Source organism: Schistocerca serialis, chromosome 6 (genome assembly GCF_023864345.2).
Source record: "Schistocerca serialis cubense isolate TAMUIC-IGC-003099 chromosome 6, iqSchSeri2.2, whole genome shotgun sequence".
NCBI classification, from domain to species: domain Eukaryota; kingdom Metazoa; phylum Arthropoda; class Insecta; order Orthoptera; family Acrididae; genus Schistocerca; species Schistocerca serialis.
Window position 1 is genome coordinate 333,398,027 of NC_064643.1, and position 18,325 is coordinate 333,416,351.

The 18,325-nt window shown below is 39.9% G+C and overlaps 1 protein-coding gene across 2 annotated transcripts in view; it reads left to right on the plus strand.

The window, feature by feature from the left end:
• Positions 1 to 18,325, plus strand: part of LOC126484577 (fanconi-associated nuclease 1-like) — a 139,678-nt gene that overhangs the window by 31,464 nt on the left and 89,889 nt on the right. For both annotated transcript variants that reach the window (XM_050108138.1, XM_050108139.1), the window contains exons 2-3: positions 5,057 to 5,326; positions 7,600 to 7,785. In XM_050108138.1, coding sequence (XP_049964095.1) covers positions 5,057 to 5,326; positions 7,600 to 7,785 — 456 coding nt within the window. The remainder of the gene's footprint in view (positions 1 to 5,056; positions 5,327 to 7,599; positions 7,786 to 18,325) is intronic.

Consider the following 18,325-nt stretch of genomic DNA (forward strand, 5'->3'; position numbering starts at 1 on the left):
TGCAAAAGCACATTTTCGAAAGGATCGAATGTAATATGTGATAGGATTTTCTTTGCTCTCAGCATTTCTTCTGAGTAACCATTCCTTTCCATATTCCCTTTTAGTTTTCTATGTATTTTATTTTCTCATCTGTATATTTTTCCTTGCTCCCCTCCTCTATCACATACAATGCACTTAGCTTTCCACTCTTATTAACTCCTGCATGATGTTTCGTCACTAATCTCTTTCTTTTGTATTACCCTCTCATCCACTTTTAAGCTCTCAGGTTTTCAAATTTCATCTGGTGCATTCCCCAACAATCAATGTTTCCTTCTCATCCATCCAGTAAGTCTCCCCTGACCTGAAATTCCGGGTGACTTCTCCAAACTCTCCTCATTTCCTAAACCTCGTCAGTCATTTTTCTTCACCCTTCTTCCTTCCCCTTCAACCATCCCGTCAGAAGAAGGAGCCACTGACTTCGAAACCTTGCAAATTTCAATATTTTTGGGTGCATTTTCTCATGCCACCATATGGTAACAAGATTTTTTTATGTATCCAATTACTGAATATTTTCGAAAATTGATTATTTTTGTAGATATCATAGTACAACATTTGAATTAAAAGTTGGCTGTCAGCTTCCGTACCATGTTGAAATTCTGTCTGTTCTTACTAGTAATTGCTTACTTTTTTTAAAAAATCTAGTAACACTTTTCCACATATAACTCTGATGTTGCAAAAAAATCTGTAATTGTAAATAATACCATCCATTGAGCAATTTACTTCTGTGTCAGTGGTTGGCTGTCTATTAAATATAAAAATCTGTGTTCTACTTATCTTGATGTTTTCACTGATAAGCCTAGCTATGTTCCCATGTATGGCAATGTCATGCTGATTTCAAAGCTGTTAAAAATTTCAAAATACTGAATCCCATGTTAGCTCTACTATTTTTGCAATTGCTGTAAAGAGTTCTGTATTTGAAGATTGTGTGGAAAATTATGATTTAGAGTGTAGCATTTGAAATATTGTGTGAAACATGACGAGATTCATTCGTCCCTGGGCAGAGCTGAGTTTTAGTGGCTTTTTGGCACTACTAATATTTGATTACTTTATCACTCACCTTTGAAGCTGACTAGTTGAATAGTGGCAACATTCCTAGGTGTTCATTACTTTTGAAGACCATCTGATGACAGAATTCGCATTTCAGCTTATTGTGAGATGTTAACTGCTTTGGTCTTTCTGCAATCAAGTAATCTTGCATAGTCATCAGCTTTACACAAGACACACATTTCTTAGAAGAAAAGAAGGATGATTAGGATTTAACAGCCCATTGACAGTGACATCACTAGATGTGGGGGGTTGGAACACAATGAATCCAGCATGAAGTAGTATAACAACACTAATATACAGATGCAGAAAATGCACATATAAGGACATCATTATTAGCTCCTCATTACGTTGAACCTAACTGAATTACTCATGAATTAGAAGAAATGTTGTTCTTCATCTTTATTGACCAAATATATGGAAATGTAAGGCTAATATTTTAAAAACATATTCATCATATACTGTATATTTGTGCCTTAGCCAGAGTCTGATGAAAATTACTGGCTAAGTTTAACTATCCGCTACATCATTGTCCCAGAGTTGTTAGTGCAGCAGCTAAGTGTAAAATTATTCGTGCAGTTGATAGGATATAGTGGAGTTTCTGGCAGCCCAAGGATCAGAACTGGTCGTGAGGCTTGCTGGGATAGTGCAACAACCCGTTAACCAGTACCCTGCGTAGTACTGAGCTGGTTAGTGTCAGAGGTATGATATTCACATCGCAACATTGCCAACCACAGTGGTAATGACCAGGGAAAAACCTTCAGATGTGACAGGCACATATAATCTCTGACTCAAGTTCATCACCAGAAATGGAGGGTGAACCTTCGACAATGACAGCCACTCATGCTGACGAAACTTCAGGAAAACTGTTAAAAAAATTTTGACCAAAGAACCTGATACAGAAACTGCAGACAATATATCAGCAAGTTGGCACAGAAGGTACATTTATTTTATTTATGCTTCTTAACTGTTGCATCATAAGCAGCATACTATCTGCATAAATACTGCAGAAATGTGTTTTCTATCACATATAGGTCACTTGGTGGTTGCCTCCATGGATTTCAGTTATTACTGGTGGTTTTGTTGCTAATTATGCACTCAGAAATATGGAGGGAATGTCTGAGACGGAAACAATTAAAGAAAATAGGAAATTCATCGTGGAAAAATAGAAACTGGTTCTTATATTATGATTAAAAATAAAAGCAAGCAAATGATGCATTACTTATAGAAATTCATCAATTTCATTTTTGATGACTTGGAATATTATTACAGAATACCAGAGAGAAGAACCGCATAGCTCCTAAATTATTAACTAAAAGTGTGAGAGAAAGACTATTATTTTATTCAATCTTCATTCTTTAACTGTTGTCTTCAAAAAACACTGTACACTAATTTAAATGATGACTAGATTCAGTTAAACTGAAAAAATTTCATGTAATTTACCAGAGCAGTTTTCTATGATGAACCATAATTTGTTCGGTTTTGAATGGCTTTTTGTAATTGGGAAACTGCTGTGTTCCCTGCTATTGCCTGTGACACAGCCACTAATCACACAGATGAGTATGGCATCACAGCCCTCAGATGTCTTAGTGCAGCTCCTGGTTTGCTTACAGCAGCTGCAACATTACTCCAAGCTTTTCTTATAGAAGTTAACCTGCCCAGGCACTACCTTCCCACAGATGTCAATGACACAGCCACTGTTACTTCAGGAATTCAGTGAAGAGTTTGAGCCAAGGCCTGCCTTCCTCACACTGTTGGAATAATACTTTGAGGCCTGTGCAACTCAAGACGCTGCTCAATAATGAGTGTTTCACCTTGCTTACTCTGGTGTTTATATCCTTTGCACTCTTCAGTTCTGTAACCTCGGTGCAGAACTTGCTACTCTGTCCACTTATGGGACCAACTCAGTGCCTATTACAACATTTTTTGTGCTCCTGTGCACTATAAACATTCTGTAGTGTCTTCCTCAATGCCCATTCGTCCTACTGTTCAAATTCTCAGTACTCGTCTACACAATCCACAATCAGCAGCATCCTTCACACTGCTTACTGACCCCCTGTTCACATTTAACATTTATAAACACACCTCTGCCACAGGTACTGGCACTGCTGCCACCATCCCTGCCACCACTGCTGTACTAACCCGACACTCTGCCAACATCTCTGGAGCCTTCACCACTCTTCCATGACTCCCTTCAGGATGCATTTTATGTGGCGCTTTCAGTGCTCCTAGACTCCCGCCACTGAACATTTCTCAGGGACCTCTGATGCTGATAGGGTGAAGGTACTTCAGCAGTGCTCTGCAGCCTAAGAGCCACATTCATGGCACGGGGCTACCTACCTTCCTTCAAACTTTAATTTCCATATGCCAAGTCAGGGCACACTTTGCTGTTTTCCATGCCATGGTACCACGTGTGGCCACAGGGTCGTTTTGTGTTACATAGGGCTTCAGCTGTTCCTCATCTGCAACTCTACATGGGCTAACAGCTAGACTTTCCTGGGGCGGTGGTTATGAACTCCTTGAAACCTCGATTCACACCCAGACAATGCCAGGTCCTGCCTCCATCGCCACCTTTGGTGGCCAGATTGACCTTCTGTGACAATGACACCACATTTCCATCACTGCCCTTGGCAACCAGGTCAGCCTTTCCAGATGACAACACTACACATCTGTGAGCCAGACCCATCAGTCACTGGGGCATCAGAGCCAACCGCCTTTGATGAACACTCCCAGGGCCCAGGCCTCTACCTTCACAAGTACCCGATCCGTGGACTGTGCACCAACCAAGGGCCGCCTCCTCCCTTCGGACGCCACATCGTCTCCCCTTGGGGCTGAGGGATGCTGTGTCTGCTGGCTACTGCCAGAAACATAGCCATCAATCATACAGTTGTGCACCACAGGATGCTGGAACTCCATCCCGCTTTTTCAGCCAAACTTTGAGCAACTGCCACAGAGCCATAGCTTGCTGCTAGAGGCGTAAGCATGTCTGCAAACAGTGCTATCATCATGACACTACCTCACTTCTGAGAATCACGTGCCTGCAGTACCCCATGCCAGTATCCTTCCACAGGTTGGTTATTTAGGTTGGTTGCTGTACAATCCTTTCATCCTGCAGGCTTACGCTGGCCACACCTAGCTGCCCATGAATCAGAATTTGCATTGCTGTGCTGAATGAGGAATATCTCACTCCAGCATCCAAACAGCCAAACCATCGCCAAATGCATCGTTGCCTCTCAGACTTCACCCACCCTCGAGCATCCTGCCACTCACTGACAGCCACAGCCTCGCGGACTTTTGTCTATCATCATGCAACATGCTGGTCACTGCCAATCATGTCCAACTGGAGATCATTGTCTTCACGCAAGTTACTGCTCACCGCCGACTCTAGCTTCATGGACTTTGTCTATGTGAGAACATTCCAGTGCAATGTCAGAGATTTACATGCAAGCTGAACCAAGTAGCGCAAACTCAAATCCAAGAAACTTTGTTCTTATACTCTGTTTATTAAACTCAATAAACATACAGTTGTTACTTGCTACTTGTACTGTTTGTTCGCCTTGGTTACAAACACTATAGAAATCAAGGTATTTCTGTAGCTTATCAACATTGTAATTGGAATGACAAGGGACAGATTTTAATTTTTTTGAATTTGTTCACCCTACAATCAGTTTAAAAGCAATATGACTCTTTGCCAACAAGGTGGGTGATCTTGTGAGTCCTCTTGCAGCTTGCAAATTGATTGTGTGACAGATGTTCAACTGTGGACCTTGTCATTCAGACAGTACCTGTATTTTTGAGTGGACAGTTGTTGAAGAAGCTGTGATTTGAGCATCCGCATTTTGTAGCAGTTACTTCTACCTGAAAGTCACAACTTAATTTTATGTATTTAGCCTAAAACATGTGGTGTGATGTTCAAGGCTAAAGATTATATTACTTTTTAGTGTAGCATACTCAAACATTATATCTGTTGCAGGCAGCCCATCATGGCAAGATGCAGACAGGGTCCACTCAGCAGCAGAATTTAAAGAGAAGGAAAGAACACGTGGAGGCCAGTGTCAGTGAGACAACAGTATCTGTGAAGGGTCCAAAGACATCATCCACTCCATATCCTCACCAATCAAAGAAAGCTCGAAAGGGCACACAGACTGCAGCAACAAAAAGCAGTCCAGTAAATGTAGTAACATCAACACAGTTTCGTGGCAAGATTGATTTACATTTATCTGTATCACTTCTTCCAGACACGGTAAGTCATTTGACAAAAATTATGATTTGAGGTGTGATCTTGTAGAACATAAGTTTTTATGGAACAATGAAGAAAAATGATACTGATTGCAAAATGTACTTCAGTGTTGTGGTTTTAAAATACTGTTCACAATTTCTGTGAGTAATTTTTATTTATATATAAGAAGTAATGTATCATACCTGTCAAAGAACAACTGTCATGAAGTATTACCTGCATAACAGAATTTTTCAGCAGTGAACAGTTAGATATGTGAAAGTAGGTGATCCGCAAGGTTTTTGTTTCATACACTGTGGACTTTGGTGGCCAGTTGAATATTCTGGATACAGGTAATATTTTGGGGTTTAGTACCACACTGTTGTTGTTGTGTTTTTTAGCGTGAAAACTGGTTTGATCCAGGTCTCTGCACCAATCTATCCTATGCAAGCCTCTTCATTTTTGCATGACTACTGCAGCCTACATCCTCTTGTACCTGCTTACTGCATTCGAGGCTTGGCCTTGCTCTATAATCCCCTGCCACTCCACAGGGGCATGTTTGTACGCATGCGCGCGCGCGCGCGCGCACACACACACACACACACACACACACACACACACACACACACACACACACACACACACCCCTCTCTCACTCACTCACTCTCTTGTAAAAACTGACAATTCCTTGATTCCACAGAATGTGTTCTATCAACCGATTCCTTTTTTTAGTCAAAAAATTCTTTTCTTTCAATAAATTTCTTTTCTCTCAGTTTGATTCAGTATTTTTCCATTAGTTATGTGATCTACCCATATAATCTTTAGCATCGTTCTGTAGCACCACATGCCTAAAGCTTTTATTCTCTTCTTGCCCGAACTGTTCATCATTCAGGTTTCATACTGTGCAAGGCGGCACTCCAGAAAAATACCTTCAGAAAAGACTTCCTAGCATTTAAATTTATATTTGATGTTAACAAATTCTTCTATTTATTCAGAAACACTTTTCATACTATAGCCCAGTCTGCATTTTATTTTGTCTCTATTCAGCTATCGTAAGTTGTTTTGCTATCTGAAAAGCAAACATACCTACTCCATTTAGTGTCTCATTTCCTGATCTAATTCCCTCACCATTGTCTTCTCTGGATTCGATTGCATTCTGTTAGTGTTGCTTTGCTTTATTTGATATTAATCTTGTAATCTCTTTTTGAAGCACCATAGTCCTTTTAAATTTCTCAAAGACTATTGTTTCTGATTGTAAATAGAGAGTTTGCTCTAACAACTATTGGTCAATTTCAGCTATATAGATATCTTCAGATAGAAAAACCGTGCATATGTACCACATGACAGCCAAACATCGACTTGTCCCCTTGAATATGCATGTATTGCTAAAACAGTCTAATAGTGGTTTAATAAACACTATTTTATGAAAGGGAACAGTCTTGGTAGATGTAATGTTGTCTTTCAAGAAATTTCTAGAACAGTTGATATACATCTAACTTCTGCACATGACGTAGTACTGTTTCTTGTTTTAATCATTTGGTTCTGGGTTTTAGAGTGGTCCAGTATTTATTTGTTACTGTCCCCTTACAGTAATGATGATAGTTGTTGTAAGCTGACCAATAATTCCTGAGGAAATCTCTCAATATGTAATAGAAGAGAACACCAGAAAGTAACTGCTAAACAAAAAGTAAATTCCCAAAGAGCATTGGTTGCCTACATTTCATTTCATCTCATCTCATCTGACTCTCACCCATGACTATTATAGTAGAATTGTGGTAAATCTTCCCTTATCCAGATCTTAATAAAATTTACAAATAAATTCAGGTACACCTGATGCTGAAACTATGTATTTGACTGGGACTCAGCTCTCGATCACCACCTCTTGCGGGAAACAGTATACAAACTGACCCATCTGTCAGTGCTTTATGGCCAAACGAATAGCTGCAGCATTCCAGTACCTTTCACCCATAATTTTTAAATCCATATGTACTTCCCCATAGTGCTGCAGAGCTAGTGCTTTGACAGAAATGAGAGGGTGTAGAATGGCTTGTGCTAAGCACAAACTTGGTTCTCAGTCAAAAACTTAAAGTCACTTGGAGGGTTCTCACTGATATGGCTCCATCAGGCGCATTAAAAAGTGTATCAGGTAAATCAATTTTTATAAACTTCAGTTTGCTAAAATTTCAGTCTTTGGAGGTTATTAACTGCAATGGCAATGAGGTATTATAAGTCTGTTTCTTGTGTCTGTGTCTTATATTTTCATATAATGATATACTCAGTTGATTTGTGATTAATTTTAGGTTGAAAGTGATTCTATATCACTCTCCCAGAAGGTTAGCAAGAGTCCACGGAAATTTGGAATAGGACGTGGATCACCAAGCAAACGTCTCAGTAAGAATTCGCCCCTGCGTTACTTTCGGCAGCCTCCTCTTACCTCATTTTTTAACAGCAAAGGTCCTCGCCGAGCACTATTTGACAGCCCACAGGTAATTAATATTTCCTGCAATGTGTTAAGTAGGGAATAAGTGGCAGGAATAATTCATATTCTACTTGAAAATATGTTCAGAAATGAAAGTGTCCTTTGTAGCTTCATGACTTCATATTTTCTAGAACCATAAGCTACATTGATCTTTCAGTACATCAATGAAATGTCTCACATGTGACTCTGTGGCATGCAATAGACATAGTCATTGCATGTATGGAAGCTCAGATAATGAGTAAATTGCTGTTGGGTTCATTCTTTCATTTATTTAGTGTTTCCCTTAAAGCCTATTATAACGAAGAGCCGCCAGGAGAATGAAATCAATATCATTGTATACATCAGTAAAATCAAACTGCATTTAGAAACTATGCAAATTATTAATTGTCATTAAAATGCTGTAAACTGTATGTCCACTCAATGTAAATTAAACATAATAAAATTAAGAGGAATACTGTTATTCTGGAAAAAAAGGAACTGCTGCTTCATTTATATTACATAGCTGTTGTCTATCTCATGTTGTTAGTTTAATATCCATATGACCACACTAGTGTATGTTATACACTCCTGGAAATTGAAATAAGAACACCGTGAATTCATTGTCCCAGGAAGAGGAAACTTTATTGACACATTCCTGGGGTCAGATACATCACATGATCACACTGACAGAACCACAGGCACATAGACACAGGCAACAGAGCATGCACAATGTCGGCACTAGTACAGTGTATATCCACCTTTCGCAGCAATGCAGGCTGCTATTCTCCCATGGAGACGATCGTAGAGATGCTGGATGTAGTCCTGTGGAACGGCTTGCCATGCCATTTCCATCTGGCGCCTCAGTTGGACCAGCGTTCGTGCTGGACGTGCAGACCGCGTGAGACGACGCTTCATCCAGTCCCAAACATGCTCAATGGGGGACAGATCCGGAGATCTTGCTGGCCAGGGTAGTTGACTTACACCTTCTAGAGCACGTTGGGTGGCACGGGATACATGCGGACGTGCATTGTCCTGTTGGAACAGCAAGTTCCCCTGCCGATCTAGGAATGATAGAACGATGGGTTCGATGACGGTTTGGATGTACCGTGCACTATTCAGTGTCCCCTCGACGATCACCAGTGGTGTACGGCCAGTGTAGGAGATCGCTCCCCACACCATGATGCCGGGTGTTGGCCCTGTGTGCCTCGGTCGTATGCAGTCCTGATTGTGGCGCTCAGCTGCACGGCGCCAAACACGCATACGACCATCATTGGCACCAAGGCAGAAGCGACTCTCATTGCTGAAGACGACACGTCTCCATTCGTCCCTCCATTCACGCCTGTCGCGACACCACTGGAGGCGGGCTGCACGATGTTGGGGCGTGAGCGGAAGACGGCCTAACGGTGTGCGGGACCGTAGCCCAGCTTCATGGAGACGGTTGCGAATGGTCCTCGCCGATACCCCCGGAGCAACAGTGTCCCTAATTTGCTGGGAAGTGGCGGTGCGGTCCCCTACGGCACTGCGTAGGATCCTACGGTCTTGGCGTGCATCCGTGCGTCGCTGCGGTCCGGTCCCAGGTCGACGGGCACGTGCACCTTCCGCCGACCACTGGCGACAACATCGATGTACTGTTGAGACCTCACGCCCCACGTGTTGAGCAATTCGGCGGTACGTCCACCCGGCCTCCCGCATGCCCACTATACGCCCTCACTCAAAGTCCGTCAACTGCACATACGGTTGACGTCCACGCTGTCGCGGCATGCTACCAGTGTTAAAGACTGCGATGGAGCTCCGTATGCCACGGCAAACTGGCTGACACTGACGGCGGCGGTGCACAAATGCTGCGCAGCTAGCGCCATTCGACGGCCAACACCGCGGTTCCTGGTGTGTCCGCTGTGCCGTGCGTGTGATCATTGCTTGTACAGCCCTCTCGCAGTGTCCGGAGCAAGTATGGTGGGTCTGACACACCGGTGTCAATGTGTTCTTTTTTCCATTTCCAGGAGTGTACATCAACAGTTATCTATATTTTCTAAATGCCTTCATATTCGCCATTGACTGTACATTTATTACAATATGGCCTTACATCATTTTCAAGTGGTTGTGGGTGCTTGTCTCTCATCAGACCAAAGGCTTTTTACAGTGAACATACCCAGTTGTCAAACAGTAACAGGTATTTGGAAGTGGAAAGTCGTAGTGGGAACATAAATAATGCAAGGAGTAAAAGTAACAAAACACTGTATAGTTCAGTTGTCAACAGGCACATAAACAAGCCTAAGAATGTTACTAGCTTTTAGCCAAATCCTTCTTCTGACCCAGTAGAATAAACATACACCTGGACAACAACATTGGGCTACATTATGGGTGTCATTAGGTCATTTTATTTGTTCAGAATTGGATAATATTAGTCTTTGTGTGATTAAAACTGAAACTGTTTGTTTTTGACCAATTGTAAGGGTTTTTTAGCTATAATCTGGGATTACCTGGCATTGTTGACTTTGGATCCTTGACTAGTATTTTGGTGTCTTTGGCAGACATTACAGTTTTGAACAGTCTTATTATGTTAATGGTCACATGATGGTCAAGAATGAGGATGAACACACATTGCAAGACACCCCATTAATATCTCCTCCTTTCTGTGTTTATTTTTATAGCTTTTATTGTAATGTAATATAAAGCTGTGTTTCTGAACACAGGCACAAGTACAAGTCCAATACATGGTCCATGTGCGATCATCAGTAAGAAGCAAATAAGAATTAGGCCAACACAGTAAACCATAGTGAGTCCGCAGAAAACACGAGATTCATGTACGGTGCTGCAGCTGGAGCATAGCGAAGTAACATCGAACGAGCAAACACACGAAATTGCTCATTCATCACTATGCGGACCTACTTAGGCACCCTGAAGACCATGTGACCTTATTTGGAGGTAGGGGATGTGTCTCCTGCCTGGAGCACTGCCCTCGTATAAGCCAGTGTAACACTGCTGGTTGTTCGATCTGACAAGTCTGTTTGCATAAGTCACTGTTCTTGGTGGATGCAGTATCTGTGGTCTAGTTTTTAAATGTGTTCCTATGCCTCCTGTTATGAAAATATCTCAGTTTATGCAAAAGGGATAGATATCATTAATACCACAATTTTTTTAGTTTCTAAAATAGAATTTTATAGCCATATTTTTAAAGGCCTTAGCATGATCACTTAATACATCTACAAGAAAAAATTTGCTGCTTTGCTTTTCTAGGACTTCATTTGTGAGTCTATATATAGTTTTTTTAAGAAGATGCTTTATGAAAGCTGAACTAAAGGACAGATAATAGCTCATACCGTGAAAAATGAGGCACTATATTATTTCTGGCCATATCTTGAAAATATAGGAAGGAGTTGATGAGTCTGTAATTAATAATTTGATTGTCTTAATTTTTATACATGGGGATGACTACCACATGCTAAGTATGCCTTAAGTCACTTATGTACAAAATGAAGGAAGACAACTGCTCACATTTGGCTGACTGGTGCGTGACATAGATAAACTATCAGCACAGTGACCGTGTTAGTTTTTGAGCTACCATTCTTTTCCGCGTATAAGGATACAGCTGCTACCCACACAGGTTCTGTAGGGCAGTGACACAGTGCCATGGTGACCCTAACAGAGTGCAGATGGAGTACAAGCATGGCTACTGAAGCAACTGCTAAAGTCACTGGTGTACTGTTGTACAAAATGTGTACAACTGGACGGTAGAACTCGTGGTTTGCTAGTTTTCCGTGGACCATCGATGCAAATAGACAGCTGATTATCATCCCTATACAGAACACACTGCATGAACTGAAATGCAGCTGGTATTATGTACATAAAATAAAAACAGAATTTCACCTAAAAGGGAACCTTGAGGGGATCCATGCGAAGTAATGTTCCAGTATGAAAATTAATTCTATGTGCCTGACATTACCACTACTCTTTGTATTCTCTCAGTGAAATATTATTGAACCACTTAAAAGCTTTTATTCCTTATCTGTCTAATTTATGCAGCATCTTACATAGTCAAAAGCCTCAGTGAGGCCACAGGAAATTCCTCAGGCTAGGAGAAGACTTACTGATCAGTAGAACCCTTCTTGAATGATGGCTTTATTACTTTATACTCTAGAACATCTAATAAGCACCCTTCTTCAAGTGACTGATTATTTATAACTGTTATGGGTCCTGATATTATGCTAGATACTGTTTTAATTACTGTAGTGGGTATTCCATTTCATCCAAATGAATTTTTGTTTGTTAAGGATAATACTACTGTTTTTACGTCTTTAGCTGTAATGCTCCAAATTTAGCTAGAGCTGCCCTGTTACCCTGATTGAAACTGAAGGGTTGGACATTACCTGGGGACCAATTTACATAAACATCTGATTTTGATAAATTTATAAAAAAAACCTTGTTGAAATATTCTTATGTTTCTGAAGAATTTACTATGGATTTGTCACGTAACTTAATTTTGGAGATTTGCGGACTACCAGATATGACACTCAAGTTCATACTGTATAACTGATCATACTGCCTTTGATTTATTTGTTTGTTTGAGAATGAGTTTATGTGTACCATTTCTTTCACTGCCATTGCCACCCTTGTAAATAAGGTTTTGTACCATTTTACTTAATTTATAAAATCTAGATTTGTGTTCCTTTTCAGTTCATTGTGTAACTGTCTTCTTATATCACTTGACACTTTATACCAATAGTTGTCTATTTTGGGAGAAACTTTTCATGCAAAAACTCCCACGAAATCTGACATATTTTTTTAGAATTTGTTATAAAATTATCCACTGGCCACATTATTACTTCAAGATCTCAGTGGAACAAGTTTATTATTTTTTTAATCATAGTATTGTCTGATGCATGTTTTGTATTACCTTGTTCACTTATTTTTGGTAGGTCAAAACACAATGCAGAACTACCAGAAATCACCAAATCAATAGAGAATTTTCTTGTAACACTAAATATATAATTTGTCAGAATGGTGAATTCTGTGAAGTTTAACTTGAAACAGATCAATAAATTGTGCTGATTCATTGGCTTCATTTGTTCTGTTTGTGTTAAAATCAGCAGATATCATAACCCTTTTCTCTTTCTCTTCTGTTAGTTTCCATAATAGACTCCTTAGTTCAGATAGAAATACTTTCGTTATTTCTTTACCTGGAATTCTATACATTGAAATTATTAGAATATTTTGCCCATTTAATTCTATTCAGCAGCTTCCAAAAATGTTCTCATTATTTAGAAAATTAAAATAATTTGTTATTGTATATGTTAAAGAATTTTCAATAAGCTTGAAGAACACCCATGAATTTTGTTAGTTCTACAAGATCAACTCACTGCATCATACTTCTCTAATTTATTAAGGATTGTGAAGCAGCCTTTTTTTAGCCATTGTTCATTTAGGCATAGGACTTTAATATTTCTCTTTTCTGATAGAAAAATTTGTGGATCAATTTTTGCCCCTCTGCATTTTATTTGTTTCTTATGTAAGCTATGTATGTTTAAATGCACCAAAAACAAGCTTTTATTTTCACCTGTAGTTTTAAGAATAGTTTTTCTTTTTATTTAAAGAAGAAGAAGAAGAAGAAGAAGAAGAAGTAGTAGAAGGAGAAGGGCACTTGTCACACCCTCCAGTCTCAGTGAACATGTCAATAAATATCTTGCTGAATCTTGTAAACCTTAATATGTTCAAGTGCAGACCATCCTGTGCTAAACAGTCTGTGGTTATAAACGTATTTGGATAATTAAATATTTTTCGTAGCCTATTACACTATTCTTTAATGTGGCAGTTCATTTTGTGTATTAATTTTTTGCTTGCTACTCTTTTATGAATAATGCCACATACTACCAATCTTGATGTTGCAAATATGTTTTCCGCTGATTTGATCACATTTCTTGTTTCATGCCTTCTTCACTCTAGCTTCAAATGAAATTTTTCTCCCCATTAATGAAAACTGCTTTGTGGTTAGCATTACAATTAACATTTTCTGTCTGCTTTTATTTTGCATCCAAAACATTTCTCAAATGCTTATGTACTTGAATTCTTGTCTCTGGATGAACACTGGTTGTACAACTTGAAGCTACTACTACATCTTGAAGCGTAAAATCACCCATTATTAAAAATTTGCTTTTGACAATTTGTTTAGGACTCTGTGTACTATTTATGTATTTTGTGCCGGTGCATTTATATTTGTCTGTCTGATTTCTCACATTTTTCATTAATTGCAGTTTTGCCAAACACATTAACTTCTATTATATTACTGAAGTCCGTTATAATATGTGGACATACGTTTTTGTTGTTGCGTTTCATCGCTATATGTGTATTTTCATCAGCATGTGAGTTGTTTTCACTTCTGAGTCTCACATTTTCCTCTTTTAAGGAATTTCAGTGTCTCTGTTTAGCGACTTGACAATTTCATTTTTAGAGTTCACTGTGTTTATCAACTCTGTACATTCGTCTCTCTCACTCACATGACACAACCCAGAAACTGTTACTGACTAGGTTGGCTACACAAACCTAAGTCAGTTTTCGGCCTCAACAGTCAGCCTCCTCCATCTTCCTTGTTCCGTGAAGTCTTCTGCAGCTAGTGCCGTCATACACAAATCCTCTCTGATCCCATCAATCCATCTCAGCCTCGGTCTTCCCCTCGATATGTTGCTTCTGATATCTTCTTCCACCACCTGCCTGGTGATTTGATCGTCTTGACACATTACATGCACATACCACCTTGGTCTCCTCTTTCTAATCACAGCCACAATGTCAAGTGACTTGTACCACTCTTGCAGTTCACGGTTCTTCCTTTTTCTCCAGTCGTCTCCATCCTTCATTGTCCCAAAGACCTATGTCGGAACACAATTCTCAAGTGTCAGGAGGTTTCTTTCTATATTTTGTGTCATAGTGCAGGTCTCTGCTCCGTGTAGCATGACAAGTTATATTACTGTCCCGTAGATCCTAATCTTTGTAGATCTCAATAGAAGCTGGGAGATCAGCAGTTTTCAGAGTGCAAACTGTGACCTGTTTCCTGCCTGGATTCTTGCCATTATTTCCTGGTCTCTCTTATTACTTTCACTGAATACTGCCCCAATATATTTGAACTCTCTTGCTCCGTCAAAGATTTTACTGGCTACACCTGAAGGTTCACCGTCACTGTCTCTGCACACAACGAAGTATTTGGTCTTATCTGTATTCCCGTTCAAGCCTACTCCCATTACATGTTCCATTGACACTCTTGCCATCTGAATCAGATCTTCCTCGTTCTGTGCTAATAAAACTGCATCATCCACATAGGCCAAAGTGTTGATCCTTCTACCCAGCTGTATTCTTGTCCCCATACCTGTTACCTTTCTGAGTGTTCTTTCCAGAACTAGATTAAATAGAAGGGGGGAGAGGCAGCTTATGTGTCGCATTCCAGTCTTCACGACGAAATAGTAACATATTTCCATTCACTTTCGTTGGGCACATTATGTCTTGTATGCATGCTTGTGTTAGTTTTATTAGTTTTTAGGAACATGTGCCCTGTCCAGTTCTTGCCATATTTCTTGCCTGTTTGCATTCTCATACACTTTTTGGAAGTACATAACAAAAAGATAGTGAATGTATCTATGAAATTTCCAGATCTTTGATAGCATTTGACTTATTGTATGTAATTTGTATACAGTTGATTTTCCCCTTCTAAAACTTGCTTGTTGAAATCCAAGTACCTCCTCGATGAATGATATCAGCCAGTTCAGCAACGAGTGCAGGATCTTATAAGTTATGCTTAGTAAGGTAATTCTTCTGTAGTTGTTGTGTCTCATTGGATCTCCTTTCTTTAGTATTGGGCAAATGACAGACTGATTCCATTCTGCCGGGATACTTTCTCTGCTCCAAATTACACACATTAGGTGGTACACTCTCTCTTGTGGGATATCTCTTCCCTCTTCCTGCATCTCTGTAGGTATGCCATCTATTCAGTTGCCTGTGTTCTCTTCAGCAATTTATGGCTTCTCATACCTCTTCCATGCCCAGCAGTTTATCCTCCACTGTTAGTATTGTTACTCTATTTTCTATGTACAATTCTTCTTCTTCTTCTTCTTCTGGTGCTACTGTTGCAATGCTGTTTATGGTGTCATCCACATTCATATTCTTTCATTGGAATCTTTGAAATCAATGATATTTCTTCTTATTTTCTGTTAGCTACTGCAAAACCAACTACAAGTTGATATTTACCTTCTCTGTTCTCACTATAGAAGTAGCTGTAGATCTTACCTTTATGCATACCTGCTCCATGCCATCTCATCTCTTGCAGTGTCACTATTTCTAATCTGTACCTATTAAGTTCTTTATCCATCACCTTTACGACTCCAGGTGTGTAGAGGATCTGAAATTCCAAGTGCCACATGTTAGTCTGTGATTGTTGCATGATATTCTAGCATTGTTGTTGTTGTTGTTGAAGTGGTTGTGGTCTTCAGTCCAGAGATTGGTTTAATGCAGCTCACCATGTTACTCTATCCTGTGCAAGTGTCTTCATCTCTGAGTAACTAATGCAACCTGTGTCTTTCTGAATATGCTGTACTCATCTCTTGGTCTCCCTCTATGATTTTTACCCCCACGCCTGCTTCCGGTATTAATTGGTGATCCCTTGATGTCTCAGAGTGTGACCTACCAACCGGACCATTCTTCTAGTCAGTTTGTGCCACAAATTTCTTTTCTCAATTCTGTTAAGCACCTCCTCATTAGTTACATGATGTACGCATCTAATCTTCAGCAGTCTTATGTAGCACCACATATCACAAGCTTCTATTTCTTTTTATCTAAACTGTTCATCATTCATGTTTCACTTCCACAGATGGCTACGTTCTGTACAAATAGTTTCAGGAAAGACTTCCTGATACTTAAATCTGTACTCATTGTTAACAATTTCTTCTTCGTGAGAAACGGTTTTCGTGCCATTCCCAGTCTCTACTTTGGCCATCATCAGTTATTTTGCTGCCCAAATAGAAAAACTCATATACTGCTTTAACTGTCTCATTTCTAATCTAATTCCCTCAGCATAATCCGATTTAATTCAGCTACATTCAGTTATCTCCATTTAGCTTTTGTTGATTTTCATCTTATATCCTCCTTTCAAGACACTCTCCATTCCATATAACTGCTCTTTCAAGTCCTTAGTTGTCTCTGACAGAATTACAGTGTCACTGGCAAACCTCAAAGTTTTTGAAACTTCCTGGCAGATTAAAACTGTGTGCCAGACCGAGACTCAAACTTGGGACCTTTGTCTTTCGCGGGCAAGTGCTCTGCCATCTGAGCTATCCAAGCACAACTCACGACCCATCCTCACAACTTCATTTCCGCCAATACCTTGTCCCCCACCTCCCAAACTTCACAGAAGCTCTCCTGCAGACCTTGCAGAACTAGCACTCCCGAAGTTTGGAAGGTGGGAGACAAAGTACTGGTGGACTTGAAGTCATGATGATGGGTCGTGAGTCGTGCTTGGGTAGCTCAGATGGCAGAGCAATTGCTGCAAGAGGCAAAGGTCCCAAGTTCAAGTCTCGGTCTGGCACACATTTTTAGTCTGCCAGGAAGTTTCATATCAGTGTACATTCTGCTGCAGAGTGAACATTTCATTTTCAAAGTTTTTATTTCTTCTCCATGGTCTTTAATTCCTACTCCAAATATTTCTGTTGTTTTCTTTACTACTTGCTCAGTGTACAGTTTCGATAACATTGGGGATAGGCTTCAATTCTGTCTCACTCCCTTCTCAACCACTGCTTCTCTTTCATGCCTCTCGACTCTCGTAATTGGCATCTCGTTTCTGTACAGGTTGTAAATAGCCTTTCGCTCCCTGTATTATACCCTTGCTACCCTCCACATTTTAAAGAGAGTATTCTAGCCAACATTGTCAAAAGCTTTCTCTAAATGTACTAATACTATAAATGTAGATTTACCATTCCTTGTCCTATCTTCTATGAGAAGTCATAGAGTCAGTATTGCCTCGCGTGTTTCTACATTTCTCCGGAATCCAAACTGATTTTCCCCGAGGTCGGGTTCTACCAGTTTTTCCATTCTTCTGTAAAGAATTAAAGTTAGTGTTTCACAACAATGACTTATTAAACTGACAGTTCAGTAATTCTTACACTTTTCAGCACCTACTTTCTTTACACTGGAATTATTATATTCTTCCAAAGAGATAGAGGGGCTGGCCAATACTTACCTCAGCTCAGTACAGCCAATAGATACACATAAAACAGAACTGAAAATTTACGTTCCTAGCTTTCGGAACAAATGTTCCTTCATCGGGGAGGAGAGAGGGGAAAGAAAGGGAAGAAGGGAAAGGAGATTCAGTTACTCACAACCCAGGTTATGAAGCAACAGGGAAAGGAAAATAGGGAGGGTAGCAAGGATGGAGGCATGGTTGTCAGAGGGAAGCCAAAGATATTCTACTGTAAGTACTGTGCCAGCTTCAAACCAAAGAGGATGCATACAGAAGTAAAGAGGTATATAGTATAAAGATAAACACAACTATGTAGGATGAAAAGATGCGTGAATGGCTAAAGAGGAAAGGGAAA